A 23,263-nucleotide genomic window follows, 5' to 3' on the forward strand; every position below is an offset into this window, starting at 1 on the left:
CCATAGCGAATGTTCAACTGGTGAAATTCAATAATGAGCTATAGTTTAAGCTAACTAATCGCAAACCACCATCATCTGGACAGAAGTGGATGTAACTTCTTTTGTCAGATCTTTAATATAATAATATAGTGAAAGATAGTGCGTTCATCAACCGGTTTAATTGAACATGTATAGCTAGGCATGTTAGGAATGATCATTTGCTCAAGGGTTCTTCAATCATCAACCTACTTTTATCTGATGTTGAATGGTGACCTTTAGTAGTATTGAAATAATGTTTGGTTTGGACCATATATTGTATGTTCTTGTTGACCATTGCATAGCAAAAGACACCTTGAAACTCCTCCATCTTCTTTAAAGGAAAGCTAAAAATTGGGGTCTGGAGCTCCGTGAGACTAAAGCTAGCTGTACTCAATTAGGTCGGCCATACACAATAGTTGGTTGTCGGTCGAAAGATTGCTTGGCAAAAAGCCATCTCAGCTGACTCTCCCTCACACAGGAGTGCTTGTTCGGCAAGCTCTCTCCTGTGTCTCTTTGAGAAAGCCGTGGACTGACACGTCGGCCAACGTCTTATCTCAGGGACAACAATGCGATTGGCACTTTGAAATTGGACATGCCTGGTCTTCATCCCTCCCAACCATCATTTGGCCAGTGCCTGCATACACATTAGACCATTGTCCGAACCCGTCAATATCGGCAGGTTCGTCAGACACGAGAAGACACTTGGGCACAATTAAACATTTGTGGCTGCTTTAATGGCCAATATTAACAAAATGTTCATTCAACCATTGACCAGGCTATAGATAATGCGTACGGCCACCTTACCACAGTGCAGATGTATGGTCGCACACAAAGTGTACACCTGACATAGGCACTTTTGGTGACCATAACTCTTAAGCCAATGGCCAGTTCATAGTTGAACTTTCGAAACTCCATATTGAATTGCCATTATCAGCAGAGAGTATAAATATTAGAAGCCTTCTGAACGGAGCTTTGGCGTCAGTCTTCATCCAATATTTCCAAGACCATTAAAACGGGTGCAAATTAGAAAACAAGCTTAAACATATCTAAACCAAGCATGAACGCAAATAGTGATTCTTACATACCAGGTGGAGAAATCGTATTTCTATTCTTAGCGTTGATAAAACTCGCATACTACAGTGTTATGTAATAAATGACAAACGCAGCAATTGCACATTATACAGGAGTTCTGCGGGATGTTGAAGGGTCAGAAGGTTCAATAAGTACAGCATATTGCAAGTTCTACACTGCCATCTATTGGTGTTGGGTAAAAATACACAAACTGATATGTCTAAGGTTTGACTTCGGTGGCCAATGAGAAGATTAACTATGCGCAGGATAGGTATTAAATATATGATAGACCCTCTAGAGAAAATGACTTTAAGGCCTCACAATTTTTGTTATTGGTCATTACTGACAGTCCATGTAACGTGCCCACAGCTGTACCATAAATAATTATCCAATATAGAAGCAATCCTCTATTTACACAATGTCTTTAAAGTCTACACACAGTGCTCAAGACAGGTACAGTCCACCCGCTGCACTGAACCATGAAGAGAAGAGGCATCAGCTATGGTTAAGATGGTTCCTCTTGGCAAGCCTTTCCCAGTGGCAATGCCAGAGACTTCTCCTGGTGTTAAGGCTCTATTCCACATAGCAAATCCTGCCAAGTGTCCAACAAAAGCCTCTGTGCTGTCAAATCCACCACCCAAGGTGTCCTGCTCTTGGCCAAGAACCAACGATCCTCCGGGAGGGATCTCATAACCTTTCTGAAATCTAGAGCCAGTAGAAATTAACCTGCGGTCAACAAAGAACCAGTATTTGCCCTGGATAGAGGACCATATGAAGCAGGTGTGATGCCAGCTGCCGTCTGCAAGTGGGACGACAGGGAGTTCTCGGAAGGCTGGGTCTCCGATGACAAAGTGAATAGAGTCTGAGGTGGCACCATGTCTACCATGAAGAACCAGCTTGTTGTCATTGTCTTCTGTAGCATATGAAAGGATGGTGCCCACGTAGCTGACATTAGCCTTCACCCAGCTGCAGATGGAGAGCTCATGTAAAGGCTCCTTCAACTCCTTACCAAATGTTGCGAAGTTTTCCGTGGAAGAATTCGGGAAAATGAGCATTGAGTCCACGTTACATACTACAATGAGAAACAAGAACAGATTATAATTATTCACATTCAAGATACAAGCATACTTACTCCTTGGTCCTCATCTCTAAAAACCAGCACACTGGGTCTAGGTGCCAGCTGACATCAGGACCTTATGAGTGGTGTCTGGTGATGAATAGGACACGGAAACCTAACAGTGGTAAGTAGATGAAGGGGTTTGGTCTTGTGGGCCCTTAAATAGCTTTCTCGCTACACTCCCATACACAGGAGCACTTACTCTGCAATGCACTCCTGTGTTCTCTATGAGAGAGCCGCTGCCAGACACCTCTGAAAGAAGAAAAGGATCGGAAGTCCAAAATCAGACATACCGGATTCTTATCTCCCCCCGAAAGATGATGAGTCGCAGCCCCATACACATTAGACTGTCGGTTCAACCCATCGATATCAGTGGGTTTGGGAAACTTTAGACTAATGTGTATATGGAACCTTCAGTCTGGGATCTAAAATTTTAGGTGAGGTCTGTAACTGAGAGGGTGAGGTCTGAGGACTGAATTTATTCTGGTCTGGGGTGCAGGAAAACATTTTCTGTCCACATTTTGTGGCTCTTCTCACAAAAACACTGCATATGCTGATATTTAGGGGCGGTGAATGGCCTGCTCGGATGCGGGGTCTGGAAAGGAATAAAATGGCCGCGCTTGGGAGGGGGTACCGCCGGCCTGGCCGGCTACTGGTTAGGGATGTTAATGATTAATCACACAGTCACCTGCCTCCATGCTCTGCCAGGTCTGCCTCTCCCCAGCCTCCCTGGCTGCTCCCTCCAATGCATTATGCGGCTGCCTCCATGCTCTGCCTCTCCCCAGCCTCCCTGGCTGCTCCCTCCAATGCATTATGCGGCTGCCTCCATGCTCTGCCTCTCTCCCCAGCCTCCCTCCAATGCATTATGCGGCTGCCTCCATGCTCTGCTTCTCCCCAGCCTCCCTCCAATGCATTATGTGGCTGCCTCCATGCTCTGCCTCTCTCCCCAGCCTCCCTCCAATGCATTATGTGGCTGCCTCCATGCTCTGCCTCTCTCCCCAGCCTCCCTCCAATGCATTATGTGGCTGCCTCCATGCTCTGCCTCTCTCCCCAGCCTCCCTCCAATGCATTATGCGGCTGCCTCCATGCTCTGCTTCTCCCCAGCCTCCCTCCAATGCATTATGCGGCTGCCTCCATGCTCTGCTTCTCTCCAGCCTCCCTCCAATGCATTATGTGGCTGCCTCCATGCTCTGCCTCTCTCCCCAGCCTCCCTCCAATGCATTATGTGGCTGCCTCCATGCTCTGCCTCTCTCCCCAGCCTCCCTCCAATGCATTATGTGGCTGCCTCCATGCTCTGCCTCTCTCCCCAGCCTCCCTCCAATGCATTATGCGGCTGCCTCCATGCTCTGCTTCTCCCCAGCCTCCCTCCAATGCATTATGTGGCTGCCTCCATGCTCTGCCTCTCTCCCCAGCCTCCCTCCAATGCATTATGTGGCTGCCTCCATGCTCTGCCTATCTCCCCAGCCTCCCTCCAATGCATTATGTGGCGGCCTCCATGCTCTGCCTCTCTCCCCAGCCTCCCTCCAATGCATTATGTGGCTGCCTCCATGCTCTGCCTCTCTCCCCAGCCTCCCTCCAATGCATTATGTGGCTGCCTCCATGCTCTGCCTCTCTCCCCAGCCTCCCTCCAATGCATTATGTGGCTGCCTCCATGCTCTGCCTCTCTCCCCAGCCTCCCTCCAATGCATTATGTGGCTGCCTCCATGCTCTGCCTATCTCCCCAGCCTCCCTCCAATGCATTATGTGGCTGCCTCCATGCTCTGCCTATCTCCCCAGCCTCCCTCCAATGCATTATGTGGCGGCCTCCATGCTCTGCCTCTCTCCCCAGCCTCCCTCCAATGCATTATGTGGCTGCCTCCATGCTCTGCCTCTCTCCCCAGCCTCCCTCCAATGCATTATGTGGCTGCCTCCATGCTCTGCCTATCTCCCCAGCCTCCCTCCAATGCATTATGTGGCGGCCTCCCTGCTCTGCCTCTCTCCCCAGCCTCCCTCCAATGCATTATGTGGCTGCCTCCATGCTCTCCCTCTCTCCCCAGCCTCCCTCCAATGCATTATGTGGCTGCCTCCATGCTCTGCCTCTCTCCCCAGCCTCCCTCCAATGCATTATGTGGCTGCCTCCATGCTCTGCCTCTCTCCCCAGCCTCCCTCCAATGCATTATGTGGCTGCCTCCATGCTCTGCCTCTCTCCCCAGCCTCCCTCCAATGCATTATGTGGCTGCCTCCATGCTCTGCCTCTCTCCCCAGCCTCCCTCCAATGCATTATGTGGCTGCCTCCATGCTCTGCCTCTCTCCCCAGCCTCCCTCCAATGCATTATGTGGCTGCCTCCATGCTCTGCCTCTCCCCAGCCTCCCTCCAATGCATTATGTGGCTGCCTCCATGCTCTGCCTCTCCCCAGCCTCCCTGGCTGCTCCCTCCAATTTGGAGGCAGCCGCATAAATTGCATAATGCATTGGATTGGAGCGGAGGGAGCAGCCAGGGAGGGAGGCTGGGGAGAGGCAGAGCATCCTCCAGTCCTCCCAAATGGTGACACCGACGGTGAGTGTGTCAGTGACCCACCTGCCCGGCTGCGCTAGCCGCTGCCAAAATCTCCTGGGCTGAGCGAGTCCTCCTCACTGTGCACTGCCAGTCGGCGCCGCCGCCTCCACGCTTCTCAGTCCCGGCCGGGCCGCCCACAGCACACAGAGAGAGGAGGAACTTCTGCTCTGCCTCCTGCCGTGCTGCGCCGCCCCCACACACGTGCTGCCTGGGACTGCCCGCCGCCCCCCTTCCAAGTTCCTACGCCACTGGGCGGCGGCGGGCGGCTGAGCGGCTCACACACTGACAGACTGACAGATCATATGCTATGCCGACCGACCGATTGGCCCCTGCCCTGGGCCCCCTAAAAACCTTGGGCCCGGGGCGACCGCCCCATCCGCCCCTATTAAGATCCGCCATTGTCTGGTGGTCTGTAGTCTAATTGTCTAATTGTTTTTTTTGCCTGTTCTGGGGTCTGAACTTCTTTTTGGGCTGATTTTATTCATTTTAGCTAATTATGGGATCAGGTCTGGGGCTAAATTGAATATGATTTAGTCTGAAGTCTATATTTATACTGTGGTCTAGGTCTAAATTCAAACCCCAAAATTGCAGATGGCGGAGCTGCATATAACGTCTCTGGTTATATTCATAAATGGTCACTAGATGGTGGGACGTACACCTTGCTTTTGGGTTATATAAGTCACTGATCTCTCAGTTGCCACCACACAGGACATTAGACTGGACCCTTATCCCTCCCAATGCCTGCGATCCATGTTCTGTATTTGATGATCTTACATTTTGCTGGAGCCTTGGTGGTCATCTCTTCTGGGGCCTTTGTGAAGAGTGGTGGCCTCTTTGTAATATTCACATTGGGAGCTCTCTCCCATCCTGGAGGACTGTCATCCTTGGTCACATTTGCTCTTAAGGCTGATACTTGGATGACACTGCCGATAGGATCAGCCACCTTCTGGTCTTCATTCTCGTCAATTTTTTGATCGTGGTTGGGGACCAGCATTGTGCTGGATGGAGCCTTTGTAACATGCGGAGCAGTCAACTCCTCCTGAGATGGTTTAACCATCCTTGTCTCCTGTCCACGCTGAGCTGCCATGGGAGGCATCTTATTGATGGCGGTCATCAGCACCTGCTGCTCTTCCTGGAGCTTCTTCCTCTGATTATGTTTGGCCTGAAGCTTCACCATGCGTTGCTGATCGGTGTTAAAGTCAGGATTAGTCTGTGGTGGAAGCTCTTGCTTGGTTTCCGGGGTTCGGTTTATTTCTTGTGGTGCCATCAAAGCGCTTGGTGGCAAGATCTCGTTTTGCTGCATATTTTGCAACTGTTTCTTCAGATCAGCTATTTTACCTTCTTGTCTTTCCATGGACTCACGGAACATCTCCATCCCATTCTGTAACATGCTCTTGTCCTTCACCAGCTGGTAGATGATCCTTTTCTGGCTGCTGAGAGCTGTTGTCAGGTTGGCAACAGCCACATCTCTAGCTTTGTTCTCCTTAGTCATCTGTTTGTTCCTCTCTGCCATGGCTTCCTCTAGGGCAGTGATCTTGAGGTCCAACTTTTTGGTTTTCTTCTGGATCTTCTTCAGCCAGAATTTGATGCCGTTCAGCTCATTCTGAGTCTCCTCATTGGTATCGTTGAAGGTTTTGGACAGCAATTGCTGCTGGTCGTAAATGGTGTGGAAGCGTGCATCAATGTTGTAAGAGATGTTGTAGTTTTCAGCGATTCCTTGTAGACGGGTCAAGGTTACTTCTTGAAAGCGACGAAACTGCAAAGAAAAAGAAACGTGAAGTCATCAACTTATAATAGTACGAGAGCGCATAATAATAGCAGAATAGTGAGTGCAGCTCTGGAGTATAATACAGGATGTGACTCAGGATCAGTAATGTAATGTATGTACACAGTGACTGCACCAGCAGAATTTTGAGTGCAGCTCTGGAGTATAATATAGGATGTAACTCAGGATCAGTAATGTAATGTATGTACACAGTGACTGCACCAGCAGAATAGTGAGTGCAGCTCTGGAGTATAATACAGGATGTAACTCAGGATCAGTAATGTAATGTATGTACACAGTAACTGCACCAGCAGAATAGTGAGTGCAGCTCTGGGGTATAATACAGGATGTAACTCAGGATCACTAATGTAATGTATGTACACAGGGACTGCACCAGCAGAATAGTGAGTGCACCTCTGGAGTATAATACAGAATGTAACTCAGGAACAGTAATGTAATGTATGTACACAGTGACTGCACCAGCAGAATAGTGAGTGCAGCTCTGGAGTATAATACAGAATGTAACTCAGGAACAGTAATGTAATGTATGTACACAGTGACTGCACCAGCAGAATTGTGAGAGCAGCTCTGGAGTATAATACAGAATGTAACTCAGGATCAGTAATGTAATGTATGTACACAGTGACTGCACCAGCAGAATAGTGAGTGCTGCTCTGGAGTATAATACAGGATGTGACTCAGGAACAGTAATGTAATGTATGTACACAGTAACTGCACCAGAAGAATAGTGAGTGCAGCTCTGGGGTATAATACAGGATGTAACTCAGGATCACTAATGTAATGTATGTACACAGGGACTGCACCAGCAGAATAGTGAGTGCAGCTCTGGAGTATAATACAGAATGTAACTCAGGAACAGTAATGTAATGTATGTACACAGTGACTGCACCAGCAGAATAGTGAGTGCAGCTCTGGGGTATAATACAGGATGTAACTCAGGATCAGTAATGTAATGTATGTACACAGTGACTGCACCAGCAGAATAGTGAGTGCAGCTCTGGAGTATAATACAGAATGTAACTCAGGATCAGTAATGTAATGTATGTACACAGTGACTGCACCAGCAGAATAGTGAGTGCTGCTCTGGAGTATAATACAGGATGTGACTCAGGAACAGTAATGTAATGTATGTACACAGTGACTGCACCAGCAGAATAGTGAGTGCAGCTCTGGAGTATAATACAGGATGTAACTCAGGATCAGTAATGTAATGTATGTACACAGTGACTGCACCAGCAGAATAGTGAGTGCAGCTCTGGAGTATAATACAGGATGTAACTCAGGATCAATAATGTAATGTATGTACACAGTGACTGCACCAGCAGAATAGTGAGTGCAGCTCTGGGGTATAATACAGGATGTAACTCAGGATCAGTAATGTAATGTATGTACACAGTGACTGCACCAGCAGAATAGTGAGTGCAGCTCTGGAGTATAATACAGAATGTAACTCAGGATCAGTAATGTAATGTATGTACACAGTGACTGCACCAGCAGAATAGTGAGAGCAGCTCTGGAGTATAATACAGAATGTAACTCAGGATCAGTAATGTAATGTATGTACACAGTGACTGCACCAGCAGAATAGTGAGAGCAGCTCTGGAGTATAATACAGGATGTAACTCAGGATCAGTAATGTAATGTATGTACACAGTGACTGCACCAGCAGAATAGTGAGAGCAGCTCTGGAGTATAATACAGGATGTAACTCAGGATCAGTAATGTAATGTATGTACACAGTGACTGCACCAGCAGAATAGTGAGAGCAGCTCTGGAGTATAATACAGGATGTAACTCAGGATCAGTAATGTAATGTATGTACACAGTGACTGCACCAGCAGAATAGTGAGTGCAGCTCTGGAGTATAATAAAGGATGTAACTCAGGATCAGTAATGTAATGTATGTACACAGTGACTGCACCAGCAGAATAGTGAGTGCAGCTCTGGAGTATAATACAGGATGTCAGTGTCATGAATGTTTATGTAGATTATATATAATGGTGGATGTTCCCTCTAAAATCTGGACATTCTCCATGTGTTATAACCTCCCATCTTGACGTTACTAAACCTGGGGATATATTTATAATACAGCTATAACTTGTGATCTGGGAATAGACATAAATTCATTTGTGCTCAATTAATGATTTGCATTCTTTAAGTCACATTTCACCTTATGACATTCTTTGATATTTACTGTGCCAAATTCTTCATGAATTTTGCACAAAATAAAAATTGCTTTTAACTTTTATCTATAAACTTATTTTTTCTACTTTCGTTAATAAAGTCACGTTTTCCCTAAAAATTTTGGAAAATTTACGCAAAGAAAATCCAAACATAAATACAATTATTCCGGGGATGGGGAGGACTGGAAAACATAGGGACAAAACTTTGGCAACTTTTTAAAAGTCACAATTGATAAATCAGCTTCAAACATCTGGAAAACCTAAACGTAGTTCACAATGACGAACATAGGTAAAAACAGGCGAGGACATAAAATGGACTATAAATGAGACGCAAATGAAGAGCGCGTCACACATGAAAAACGGGCAGAAAACGCCAAAGACTAAAAAAAAAGGCGCAAATGTAACAATAAAGAGAGCTCATCGAGTCCACTGGAACAGTGCCCCCTGTGGGAAAGATTTCATAATGAGGGGAGGATGTAGCGGAGCGGCGTGTATAGTGACCACCATAGTAATACATATTGTATTGCAGGGTCGTCTTATTTTGCTTTAATTATTGTATTGTTAGCGTTGTTACTTATGACTTGTGTTTTGAAACTGTTAAACTGTAAAGCGCTGCGGAATATGTTGGCGCTATATAAATAAAGATTATTATTATTATTATTATATTGGGATAACCGCCATCAGGTGTAGGCGATAGTATATAATCATCGCGACGAGCTGTAGAAGGACATTGTGGACCACAAATCATCCCGTGAAGACGCTGATCGGTCGGCCTCACCTGCTCCTCCAACCGACGGAAACGTTCGTAGAAAGGCTTCCTCTGTTCCAGAAGACGGCTCTGTTCCATGAAGACGCTCGGAAGACACAAGACGGAGAAGACCAGGAGAGATCGGCGCACGGTTCCACCTGCCATCGTCATTTCTGGAGAAGAAGCTGCTCCTTTGGGTTCAATAGACAAGAAGCGCACGAAAGTCTATACAGTACGGTCGTATAACGCAACGCCCACTACGCCACGCTCCTTGTCTTCATCGTAACTTCCCTTTAATTTCCTATATTATATCCTTATTCTCCCCTCACGTGCGTTTCGGGTGAATTGTCCCCTTGTGTTCTCCTCCAGTCTGACTCTTCGTCTGTCCCATTCCTGTCTCCCCCCCCCACACCCCACGACCGCCTGAATCCACAAATAGATGAGTTTTGCAGGCACCAGGACTATTCCCAATGAGCCAATAATAGCCGCCAGAAGAGGCTCCAGAAAAAAAGCGATATTTATGGAAGACTAAGAAAGTGACTACAGGAGGTCAGACTTATTTATGTCTTTTACAGATACCAAGATCTCAGTTTCATCTCAGCCTAAATCATGACCCCGGAGTATAGATCACAATATACGGTGTATCCAAAAGTAACTTTTCAGACATCACTGACAATGTGTAACATTTCTGTTATGTATCGTAAACCATTAGTGTCAATCATAGTAGGAATAGAGTACACGTCACTCCGTCTTCGAGGTGCACGGAAAAGGGTACCACTCCTCAAAACGTAGAGTATAAGAAATTCCGGCACTCATTAGAAGTATATGCAGAAGAAATTTATTTGACGTTTCGGTCTACAACTCAGACCTACATCAGACTAGAGGTATGCTGGAATTTCTTATACTAGCAGTATTATATATATAACTGCTATAATACTGCTCCTATGTACAAGAATATAACTACTATAATACTGTCCCTATGTACAAGAATATAACTACTATAATACTGCCCCTATGTACAAGAATATAACTACTATAATACTGCTCCTATGTACAAGAATATAACTACTATAATACTGTCCCTATGTACAAGAATATAACTACTATAATGCTGCCCCCTATGTACAAGAATATAACTACTATAATACTGCCCCTATGTACAAGAATATAACCACTATAATACTGCCCCCTATGTACAAGAATATAACTACTATAATACTGTCCCCTATGTACAAGAATATAACTACTATAATACTGTCCCCTATATACAAGAATATAACTACTATAATACTGCTCCTATGTACAAGAATATAACTACTATAATACTGCCCCCTATGTACAAGAATATAACTACTATAATACTGCCCCTATGTACAAGAATATAACTACTATAATACTGCCCCCTATGTACAAGAATATAACTACTATAATACTACCCCTATGTACAAGAATATAACTACTATAATACTGTCCCCTATGTACAAGAATATAACTACTATAATACTGCCCCCTATGTACAAGAATATAACTACTATAATACTGTCCCCTATGTACAAGAATATAACTACTATAATACTGTCCCCTATGTACAAGAATATATCTACTATAATACTGCTCCTATGTACAAGAATATAACTACTATAATACTGCCCCCTATGTACAAGAATATAACTACTATAATACTGCCCCTATGTACAAGAATATAACTACTATAATACTGCCCCCTATGTACAAGAATATAACTACTATAAGGATGTGTGCACACGCTGTGGATTCATCCGCGCTGATTTTATAAAATCCGCAGGTGAAACCGCAGGTCAAAAGACCTGCGGTTTTACCTGCGGATTGCTCTGCGGTTTTGCCCTGCGGTTTTCATCTCCTCAATGGAGGAGATGGCAAACCGCAGGAGAATCCGCAGAAAGAATTGACATGTCAATGCTTTCTGCGGATTGAAAACCGCAGATAATCCGCGCGGAAAATTCCGCACCGTCTGCATTGCGGTTTTTGATTCCCATAGGGAATCATGGTACTGTACTGGTGCTGCGGAACCGCGGCAAAATCCGCAGCGTGTGCACACAACCTAATACTGCTCCTATGTACAAGAATATAACTACTATAATACTGCCCCTATATACAAGTATATAACTACTATAATACTGCTCCTATGTACAAGTATATAACTACTATAATACTGCCCCTATGTACAAGAATATAACTACTATAATACTGCCCCTATGTACAAGAATATAACTACTATAATACTGCCCCCTTGTACAAGAATATAACTACTATAATACTGCCCCTATGTGCAAGAATATAACTACTATAATACTGTCCCTATGTACAAGAATATAACTACTATAATACTGCCCCCTTGTACAAGAATATAACTACTATAATACTGCTCCTATGTGCAAGAATATAACTACTATAATACTGTCCCTATGTACAAGAATATAACTACTATAATACCGCCCCCTTGTACAAGAATATAACTACTATAATACTGCCCCTATGTACAAGAATATAACTACTATATTACTGCTCCCTATGTACAAGAATATAACTACTATAATACTGCTCCCTATGTACAAGAATATAACTACTATAATACTGCTCCCTATGTACAAGAATATAACTACTATAATACTGCCCCTATGTACAAGAATATAACTACTATATTACTGCTCCCTATGTACAAGAATATAACTACTATATTACTGCTCCCTATGTACAAGAATATAACTACTATAATACTGCCCCTATGTGCAAGAATATAACTACTATAATACTGCCCCTATGTACAAGAATATAACTACTATAATACTGCCCCCTTGTACAAGAATATAACTACTATAATACTGCCCCTATGTGCAAGAATATAACTACTATAATACTGTCCCTATGTACAAGAATATAACTACTATAATACCGCCCCCTTGTACAAGAATATAACTACTATAATACTGCCCCTATGTACAAGAATATAACTACTATATTACTGCTCCCTATGTACAAGAATATAACTACTATAATACTGCTCCCTATGTACAAGAATATAACTACTATAATACTGCTCCCTATGTACAAGAATATAACTACTATAATACTGCCCCCTTGTACAAGAATATAACTACTATAATACTGCCCCTATGTACAAGAATATAACTACTATAATACTGCCCCTATGTACAAGAATATAACTACTATAATACTGCCCCCTTGCACAAGAATATAACTACTATAATACTGCTCCTATGTGCAAGAATATAACTACTATAATACTGTCCCTATGTACAAGAATATAACTACTATAATACCGCCCCCTTGTACAAGAATATAACTACTATAATACTGCCCCTATGTACAAGAATATAACTACTATAGTACTGCCCCTATGTACAAGAATATAACTACTATATTACTGCTCCCTATATTCTTGTACATAGGGGGCTGTATTATAGTAGTTATATTCTTGTACATAGGGGGCAGTATTATAGTAGTTATATTCTTGTACATAGGGGCAGTATTATAGTAGTTATATTCTTGTATATAGGGGCAGTATTATAGTAGTTATATTCTTGTACATAGGGGGCAGTATTATATTACTTATATTCTTGTACATAGGGGCAGTGTTATAGTAGTTATATTCTTGTACATAGGGGGCAGTATTATAGTAGTTATATTCTTGTACATAGGGGGCAGTATTATAGTAGTTATATTCTTGTACATAGGGGGCAGTATTATAGTAGTTATATTCTTGTACATAGGGGGCAGTATTATATTACTTATATTCTTGTACATAGGGGCAGTATTATAGTAGTTATATTCTTGTATATAGGGGCAGTATTATAGTAGTTATATTCTTGTACATAGGGGGCAGTATTATAGTAGTTATATTCTTGTACATAGGGGGCAGTATTATAGTACTTATATTCTTGCACATAGGGGTAGTATTATACTAGTTATATTCTTGTACATAGGGGCAGTATTATAGTACTTATATTCTTGTACATAAGGGGCAGTATTATAGTACTTATATTCTTGTATATAGGAGCAGTTTTATAGTAGTTATATTCTTGTACATAGGGGGCAGTATTATAGTAGTTATATTCTTGTACATAGGGGCAGTATTATAGTAGTTATATTCTTGTACATAGGAGCAGTATTATAGTAGTTATATTCTTGCACATAGGAGGCAGTATTATAGTAGTTATACTCTTGTACATAGGGGCAGTATTATAGTAGTTATATTCTTGTACATAGGGGCAGTATTATAGTAGTTATATTCTTGTATATAGGGGCAGTATTATAGTAGTTATATTCTTGCACATAGGGGGCAGTATTATAGTACTTATATTCTTGTATATAGGAGCAGTATTATAGTAGTTATATTCTTGTATATAGGAGCAGTATTATAGTAGTTATATTCTTGTACATAGGGGCAGTATTATAGTAGTTATATTCTTGTATATAGGAGCAGTATTATAGTAGTTATATTCTTGTACATAGGGGGCAGTATTATAGTAGTTATATTCTTGTACATAGGGGGCAGTATTATATTACTTATATTCTTGTACATAGGGGCAGTATTATAGTAGTTATATTCTTGTACATAGGGCAGTATTATAGTAGTTATATTCTTGTATATAGGGGCAGTATTATAGTAGTTATATTCTTGTACATAGGGGCAGTATTATAGTAGTTATATTCTTGTACATAGGGGGCAGTATTATAGTACTTATATTCTTGCACATAGGGGTAGTATTATACTAGTTATATTCTTGCACATAGGGGCAGTATTATAGTACTTATATTCTTGTACATAAGGGGCAGTATTATAGTACTTATATTCTTGTATATAGGAGCAGTTTTATAGTAGTTATATTCTTGTACATAGGGGGCAGTATTATAGTACTTATATTCTTGTACATAGGGGCAGTATTATGCTAGTTATATTCTTGTACATAGGGGCAGTATTATAGTAGATATATTCTTGTACATAGGGGCAGTATTATAGTAGTTATATTCTTGTACATAGGAGGCAGTATTATAGTAGTTATACTCTTGTACATAGGGGCAGTATTATAGTAGTTATATTCTTGTACATAGGGGCAGTATTATAGTAGTTATATTCTTGCATATAGGGGCAGTATTATAGTAGTTATATTCTTGCACATAGGGGGCAGTATTATAGTAGTTATATTCTTGTATATAGGAGCAGTATTATAGTAGTTATATTCTTGCACATAGGGGGCAGTATTATAGTAGTTATATTCTTGTATATAGGAGCAGTATTATAGTAGTTATATTCTTGTACATAGGGGCAGTATTATAGTAGTTATATTCTTGTACATAGGGGCAGTATTATAGTAGTTATATTCTTGTATATAGGAGCAGTATTATAGTAGTTATATTCTTGTATATAGGGGCAGTATTATAGTAGTTATATTCTTGTACATAGGAGCAGGATTATAGTAGTTATATTCTTGTATATAGGGGCAGTATTATAGTAGTTATATTCTTGCACATAGGGGGCAGTATTATAGTAGTTATATTCTTGTATATAGGAGCAGTATTATAGTAGTTATATTCTTGCACATAGGGGGCAGTATTATAGTAGCTATATTCTTGTATATAGGAGCAGTATTATAGTAGTTATATTCTTGTACATAGGGGCAGTATTATAGTAGTTATATTCTTGTACATAGGGGCAGTATTATAGTAGTTATATTCTTGTATATAGGAGCAGTATTATAGTAGTTATATTCTTGTATATAGGGGCAGTATTATAGTAGTTATATTCTTGTACATAGGGAGCAGTATTATTGTAGTTATATTCTTGTACATAGGGGCAGTATTATAGTAGTTATATTCTTGTATATAGGAGCAGTATTATAGTAGTTATATTCTTGTATATAGGGGCAGTATTATAGTAGTTATATTCTTGTACATAGGGAACAGTATTATAGTAGTTATATTCTTGTACATAGGGGCAGTATTATAGTAGTTATATTCTTGTATATAGGAGCAGTATTATAGTAGTTATATTCTTGTATATAGGGGCAGTATTATAGTAGTTATATTCTTGTACATAGGAGGCAGTATTATAGTAGTTATATTCTTGTATATAGGAGCAGTATTATAGTAGTTATATTCTTGTACATAGGAGCAGGATTATAGTAGTTATATTCTTGTATATAGGAGCAGTATTATAGTAGTTATATTCTTGTACATAGGGGCAGTATTATAGAAGTTATATTCTTGTACATAGGAGCAGGATTATAGTAGTTATATTCTTGTATATAGGAGCAGTATTATAGTAGTTATATTCTTGTACATAGGGGCAGTATTATAGTAGTTATATTCTTGTACATAGGAGCAGGATTATAGTAGTTATATTCTTGTACATAGGGGCAGTATTATAGTAGTTATATTCTTGTACATAGGAGCAGGATTATAGTAGTTATATTCTTGTATATAGGAGCAGTATTATAGTAGTTATATTCTTGTACATAGGGGCAGTATTATAGTAGTTATATTCTTGTACATAGGAGCAGGATTATAGTAGTTATATTCTTGTATATAGGAGCAGTATTATAGTAGTTATATTCTTGTACATAGGGGGCAGTATTATAGTAGTTATATTCTTGTACATAGGGGCAGTATTATAGTAGTTATATTCTTGTACATAGGAGCAGTATTATAGTAGTTATATTCTTGTACATAGGGGGCAGTATTATAGTCGTTATATTCTTGTACATAGGGGCAGTATTATAGTAGTTATATTCTTGTATATAGGAGCAGTATTATAGTAGTTATATTCTTGTATATAGGGGCAGTATTATAGTAGTTATATTCTTGCACATAGGGGCAGTATTATAGTAGTTATATTCTTGTACATAGGAGCAGTATTATAGTAGTTATATTCTTGCACATAGGGGCAGTATTATAGTAGTTATATTCTTGTACATAGGAGCAGTATTATAGTAGTTATATTCTTGTACAAGGGGGCGGTATTATAGTAGTTATATTCTTCAGTTATATTCAGATAGTATGGCCGGTCCCATAACTGAGGAGGAGGTGAAGAAGAGCATTGACTCCTTAAAGGCCAACAAGAGCCCGGGGCTGGACGGCCTGACCAGCGAGTTTTATAGAGAGTTCCGGGACTTATTAGCTCCAGACCTGGTGCAGGTCTATAATGATTGCCTCTCTGCAGGGAAGCTTCTACCGTCCCAGTATAAATCTGTTCTGGTCCTTTTGGCAAAAAAAGGAAATCTAAAAGATATAAAGAACTGGCGTCCATTGTCTCTGCTGAACACGGATTATAAAATTCTGGCCAAGATCTTGTATTATCGGCTGAGTGAGGTGGCGGGTGAGCTCATCATTGCCAACCAGACGTGTGGTGTGAAGGGTCGGACGATAGAGGACTCATTGTTGTTGGTGAGAGAAGCCGTGACGTACATGAAGCAGCACCATGTGGGGGCGTATATTGTGGGCTTAGACCAGAGTAAAGCCTTTGATAGAGTCCATCATGATTACCTGTATCAGGTGTTGTTACAGTATGGCCTCCCGATGCGGTTTGTGCAGTGGCTGCGATTTCTGTATGAGGAAGCTATAAGCCTGCCGCTGATTAATGGTCACTTGGCCGAGCCCTTTGCGATCATGTCAGGGGTGAGGCAGGGCTGTCCTCTCAGCCCATTGTTGTATGTCTTCAGTCTGGATCCTTTCCTCAGAAAACTGCAGGATCATAGAGATTTTACAGGGCTGAGGTGTCACCTCCAAAGTATGGTAGAGGAGGTAAAGTTCTGTGCCTATGCGGATGATGTGTCGGTTGTGGTGTCTTCTAGAGGTGACTGTGCGGCTCTACAGCAGGAGATCACAGCCTTCTCCCAAGTATCTAACTCCTCTGTGAACATGGAGAAGAGCGAGGCGTTGTGGCTGGGGAGTGACCGTGATGTCTACTCTGTGCCCTTCAGAACAGTTCAGGATCAGATAAAGATTTTGGGAGTTGTGTTTGGTGTTGTAGATGATGGGAAGGTGAACTGGGAGGAGAAGCTGGTGGTGTGTGAGCGGAAGGTGCAGAGCTGGAGACACTGGAAGCTGACATATCTGGAGAAGATCCGCCTGCTGAAGACCTTCCTGCTCCCGCTGTTCCTCTATATCAGTGTGGTGTTCCTGCTGCCAGATATGTTGCTCCCCAGACTTACCAGTGTCTTCTTTCACTTCTTGTGGGGCAACAGGGTGAATGTGGTCAGGAGAAACATTGTTTATCTCTCTCATAATGATGGTGGTCTCGCCATGCCTTGTCCGGAGCTCTTCTTTAATCTTTTGTTTCTCATGAAGAATTTTTCGTTTTGTAAGAATTCAGAGAAGGTGCCATGGTCTTGTTTGTTTAAGAGCCATATCCAGCAGTTTGTGTCTGTGTGGTCGGTAGGGGACCCCATCAAGAGAATCTCAGGACGACTAAAGAATAATGTTTCTTGGTATGGTGTCCACATAATAAGTAAGGTCGTCAGATGGAGGATCTTGTATGATGACGTCAAGCAGCTTAGTAGGAAGGAGCTGTATAAGAATGTCCTGTCATCTCACTTCAGTGTCCAGGTACAACTGAGGGGCGCGTCGAGTCTGGGTGTAAAATGGGCTGTAAAAAACGTGGTAGATCCCAGAGTTCCCCCTCATATGAGAGACGTAGCGTGGCTGGCACTCCATGGTAAGATGTACGTTAGAGATAATCTAAAGTGCAGGAATGTATCAGACAGATCCTGTCCCAGAGAAGAGTGCCCCCATATACTGGAGACGATGGACCATCTGCTGTTAGAGTGCCCCTTCAGTATGCAGGTATGGGAGTCTGTGTCCTTGTCCCTAAAGTTGCCGCACCTGGTGGGACAGTCGTATGGTCAGCTGCTGTACGGAGACTTCCAACCTAAGCTCAGGGCGTATGACAGAAGCTCTCTGTATATAGTAAATGTGGTGACATCTACCATCTGTGGTGTGCGCGGTGCTGCCTGCTCATCAATAAGGAAGTCCTGTCCTGTGATACTGTCAGGTACAAGATCCTAGAAAGTCTCAAGGCCGTATATAAGAAGGATATAAAGGGGAACCCAGGGAACATGAACTGGAGGAACATCCATGTATCGGGATTTGTCAATGTTTGCTAATGCTATTGTTTAAGTGATGTAACAACATTTATCTCCTTTACTATTTATTGCTTTGAGATTTTAATGTAACATTTTTGTAATATATGGTTGCCAGTTTTTAAATAAAAAGATCATTATAGTAGTTATATTCTTGTACATATGGGGCAGTATTATAGTAGTTATATACTTGTACATAGGAGCAGTATTATAGTAGTTATATTCTTGTACATAGGGGCAGTATTATAGTAGTTATATTCTTGTACATAGGGGGCAGTATTATAGTAGTTATATTCTTGTTCATAGAGGCAGTATTATAGTAGTTATATTCTTGTAGATAGGAGCAGTATTATAGTAGTTATATTCTTGTACATAGGGGCAGTATTATAGTAGTTATGTTCTTGTACATAGGAGCAGTATTATACTAGTTATATTCTTGTACATAGGGGCAAAATTCAGGTTTATGGTGGATTTACCTTTATACATTGCTGCCATCTTGTGGACAACTTGTGACATTGCATCTCCCTGTTTGGTGACACAACACATAAATCATTGGGGAATTCTATAAATACTCTATTTGGCTGTGGACTTTTCCATAAAATACATGAGAGGGACCTCATTTTGAATCCAGGTGCGCTGTGTTTTGGCTCAGGGGCTGAGTCTGTTTAGTGCTGCTTATTATCCATATAAATACATTCCTCTCTTCTTTGCCTTTATGAAATTAACTGTATTTGTGTCATTTATTTATTTAGTTTTTGCACCCAGAGGCTCAGGATGAACACTGTTACAGATCTGTCATTGATAGTGGACAGTTACAAAGCTTCCTCTATGGTGACCATCTCGGCTGACGCCTGGCACAGTCCTTCCCAGAACTCCTGGCTGGCCACTGCGATTTTCGAGGCTCCTCCCTACTTTGGAGCTTCTCCCCTAATCGTGTCATGGATCCCCTATGATCTTCTTTCTCTGGAGGTATAGTGACTCGTAGTCTATAATCATTTTGTGATTGTGGTAATTGTACTCTGTACTGATATCTCAAAGAGCTTGTGCTTGTACTCAGCAGCCAATCTGAATGAGCAGTGCTGCACTGTAAAGCATGGGAGAAAGCAGCAGACTGTGCCATGCCCTACATTGATCATTGAGCATAGGTCTGGGGTGCAGAGCAGTACTGCAGGGTGAAGTATAGCTGTAGCTACTGAAGAGACAGGAGGTGGATTTCAGACTTTCTCCGACTCCATTAGACCATGCACTCTAACGGAGATGAAAGTTCCCAGATCTCTCCATCAGGGAGGGTCCCAGCCATCGGACCTCTTTCATGTGTCTTCCCAGATTAAGCACAGTGCCGTCATACAGTTGTGTGAAAAAGTGTTTTCCCCCTTCTTGATTTCCTATTCTTTTGCAAGTTTGTTACTCTTAAATGTTTCAGATTGTCAAAAAAAATTAAATATTAGACAAAGATTACACAAGTAAACACAAAATGCAGTTTTTAAGTTAAGGTCATTATTATTAAGGGAAAAACAAATCCAAATATACAGGGCCCTGTGTGAAGAAGTTATTGCCCAAACCCCCTTAAAACATAAACTAACTGTGGTTTATCAGCTCTTTGGGACGCCAAGTTCACATTCCCTAGCCAAATCCCAGGCCTGATTACTACACACCTATTCTCAATCAAGAAATTACTAAAATAGGACCTGCCTGACAATGTGAAATAGACCAAAAGATCCTCAAAAGCTAGACATCATGCTGCAATCCAAAGAAATTCTGGAACAAATGAAAACAAAGTAATTTAGATTTATTGGTTTGGAAAATGTTACAAAGATGTTTTTAAAGCCTTGGGACTCCAGAGAACCACAGTGAGAGCCATTATCCAGAAATGGCGAAAACATGGAATAGTGGTGAACCTTTCCAGGAGTGGCCGGCCAACCAAAATTACACCAAGAGAGCAGCTACGACTCATCCAAGAGGTCCCAAGAGACCCCACAACAACATCCAAAGAACTGCAGGCCTCACTTGGCTGAGTTAAGGTCAGTGTTCATGACTCCACCATAAGAAAGAGACTGGGCAAAAATGGCCTGAATGGCAGAATTCCAAGACGAAAAACACTGCTGAATACTCTGTGGACTCATGAGACAAAAGTTGAACTTTTTGGAAGTTATATGTCCCATTACATCTGACGTAGAAGTAACACAGCATTTCAGAAAAGGAACATCATACCAACAGTAAAATATGGTGGTGGAAGTGTGATGGTTTGGGGCTGTTTTGCTGCTTCTGGACCTGGAAGACTTGCTGTGGTAAATGGAACCATGAATTCTGCTGTCTACCAAAAAATCATTGCCAGTTATTGCAAACGCTTGATTGCAGTTGTTGTTGCTAAGGGCGGCCCAACCAGTTCTTACGTTTAGGGGGTGTGAGGGGTAGACTCACTCCATTACTTCACAAAGGTAGACAAAAGAACAGTGCTAGCAGAAATTCACCTGCTGGTTTATTTTAGACAGCATAAACCTTCACAGGGTTCGGGAAATCAAACAAAGCCTTTGTGGCAAAAAGGTAAAACAAAGGTAAAGTCTCTCAGAGTCCTTGTGCTGCAGGCTCCACTGCAGGTAACACACACAGCGTCCTTAGCTCCTATGGGAGCCACGTGGGAGTTCCACCTCTCCCCCAACACACCCACCACTAAACCACAGGTCCAGGTATATATCACATGTACTAGTCATGTGATCAAGACATCACTGCAGGTCCTCATACACCTGCAGGGAAAAGGGGTACGGTGAGCACCCTCCCACCCGCACTGCGGGTGCTCACATAAAACCGTCCCATTAAACTCTGTACCAGCCTCTCAGCCCCTCGTGTGCTGGAAACACAGAAACATTCCGGTTTTACATCACTGATCGCTGCATGCGCAGTGACACGTGCTTCCCTTCCTCCACAAAGCCAGTGACTCTGTCACAGGGGTAATCACTTTGGCACGCAGGGCCCTGTAGGTTTGGAATTTTTCTTCCCTTAATAATGAAGACCTTCGTTTATAAACTGCATTGTAGTGGTTACTTGTGTTATCTTTGTCTAATATTTACATTTGTTTTGTGATCTGAAACAATTAAAAGTGAGAAACATGCAAACGAATAGGAAATCAGGAAGGGGGCAAACACTTTTTTACACACAACTGTATATTGCTGTGACACTTTGGAGATTTATGAGTTTTTCTGTTCTTTTTTTGTACTTCTTTTCTTATGGTAAGCTGATTGGCCGTCGCAGATTATAACCCCACATGCAGAACTGATGGATTCAACGTGACTGGTTTCATCACTTTAAAGATTGAAGGCAGACATACGGTAAATCCATCGAGATTAGAATCTATAATCTCACTGCTCTCACAGTAAAGAATCCATGGTCTCACTCCTCTTACAGTAAAGAATCTGTGATCTCGCTGCGCTTACAGTAAAGAACTCAGTCTCACTGCTCTCACAGTAAATAATCCATGGTCTCACTTCTCTTACAGTAAAGAATCCATAGTCTCACTCATCTTACAGTAAAGAATCCATAGTCTCACTGCTCTTACAGTAAAGAACTCAGTCTCACTGCTCTCACAGTAAATAATCCATGGTCTCACTTCTCTTACAGTAAAGAATCCATAGTCTCACTCCTCTTACAGTAAAGAATCCATAGTCTCACTGCTCTTACAGTAAAGAACTCAGTCTCACTGCTCTCACAGTAAATAATCCATGGTCTCACTTCTCTTACAGTAAAGAATCCATAGTCTCACTCCTCTTACAGTAAAGAATCCAGAGTCTCACTGATCTTACAGTAAAGAACCCATAGTCTCATTGCTCTCACAGTAAATAATCCATGGTCTCACTCCTCTTACAGTAAAGAATCCAGAGTCTCACTGCTCTTACAGTAAAGAATCTGTGATCTCGCTGCGCTTACAGTAAAGAATCCATAGTCTCACTGCTCTCACAGTAAATAATCCATGGTCTCACTTCTCTTACAGTAAAGAATCCTTAGTCTCACTCCTCTTACTGTAAAGAATCCATAGTCTCACTGCTCTCACAGTAAATAATCCATGGTCTCACTTCTCTTACAGTAAAGAATCCTTAGTCTCACTCCTCTTACTGTAAAGAATCCAGAGTCTCACTGCTCTTACAGTAAAGAACTCATAGTCTCACTCCTCTTACAGTAAAGAATCTGTGATCTCGCTGCGCTTACAGTAAAGAATCCATAATCTCACTGCTCTCACAGTAATGAATCCATGGTCTCACTACTCTTACAGTAAAGATTCCATAGTCTCACTCCTCTTACAGTAAAGTATCCAGAGTCTCACTGCTCTTACAGTAAAGAACTCATAGTCTCGCTGCTCTCACAGTAAATAATCCATGGTCTCACTGCTCTTACAGTAAAGAATCCATAGTCTCACTCCTCTTACAGTAAAGAATCCAGAGTCTCACTGCTCTTACAGTAAAGAATCCAGAGTCTCACTCCTCTTACAGTAAAGAATCCAGAGTCTCACTGCTCTTACAGTAAAGAATCTGTGATCTCATTGCGCTTACAGTAAAGAATCCATAGTCTCACTGCTCTCACAGTAATGAATCCATGGTCTCACTGATCTTACAGTATAAAATCCATAGTCTCTTTGTGCTTACAGTATAAAATCCATAGTCGCACTGCTCTTACAG

General features: G+C 41.9%; 1 protein-coding gene across 4 annotated transcripts in view; it reads right to left on the bottom strand.

The window, feature by feature from the left end:
- Positions 1-725: 725 nt before the first annotated feature.
- PTX4 (pentraxin 4) overlaps positions 726-23,263 on the bottom strand; it is a 48,305-nt gene continuing 25,767 nt past the window's right edge. For 3 of the 4 annotated variants that reach the window (XM_073558566.1, XM_073558565.1, XM_073558568.1), the window contains exons 2-4: positions 9,490-9,650; positions 5,517-6,498; positions 726-2,161 (exon numbers count right to left, since the gene is read on the bottom strand). In XM_073558566.1, coding sequence (XP_073414667.1) covers positions 1,521-2,161; positions 5,517-6,498; positions 9,490-9,630 — 1,764 coding nt within the window. In that variant the 5' untranslated portion in view covers positions 9,631-9,650 and the 3' untranslated portion in view covers positions 726-1,520. The remainder of the gene's footprint in view (positions 2,162-5,516; positions 6,499-9,489; positions 9,651-23,263) is intronic. The other variant, XM_073558569.1, reaches the window with a different exon arrangement.

This window comes from Dendrobates tinctorius, unplaced genomic scaffold, assembly GCF_039654945.1.
Source record: "Dendrobates tinctorius isolate UK_male_01 unplaced genomic scaffold, ASM3965494v1 ptg000257l, whole genome shotgun sequence".
NCBI classification, from domain to species: Eukaryota; Metazoa; Chordata; class Amphibia; order Anura; family Dendrobatidae; genus Dendrobates; species Dendrobates tinctorius.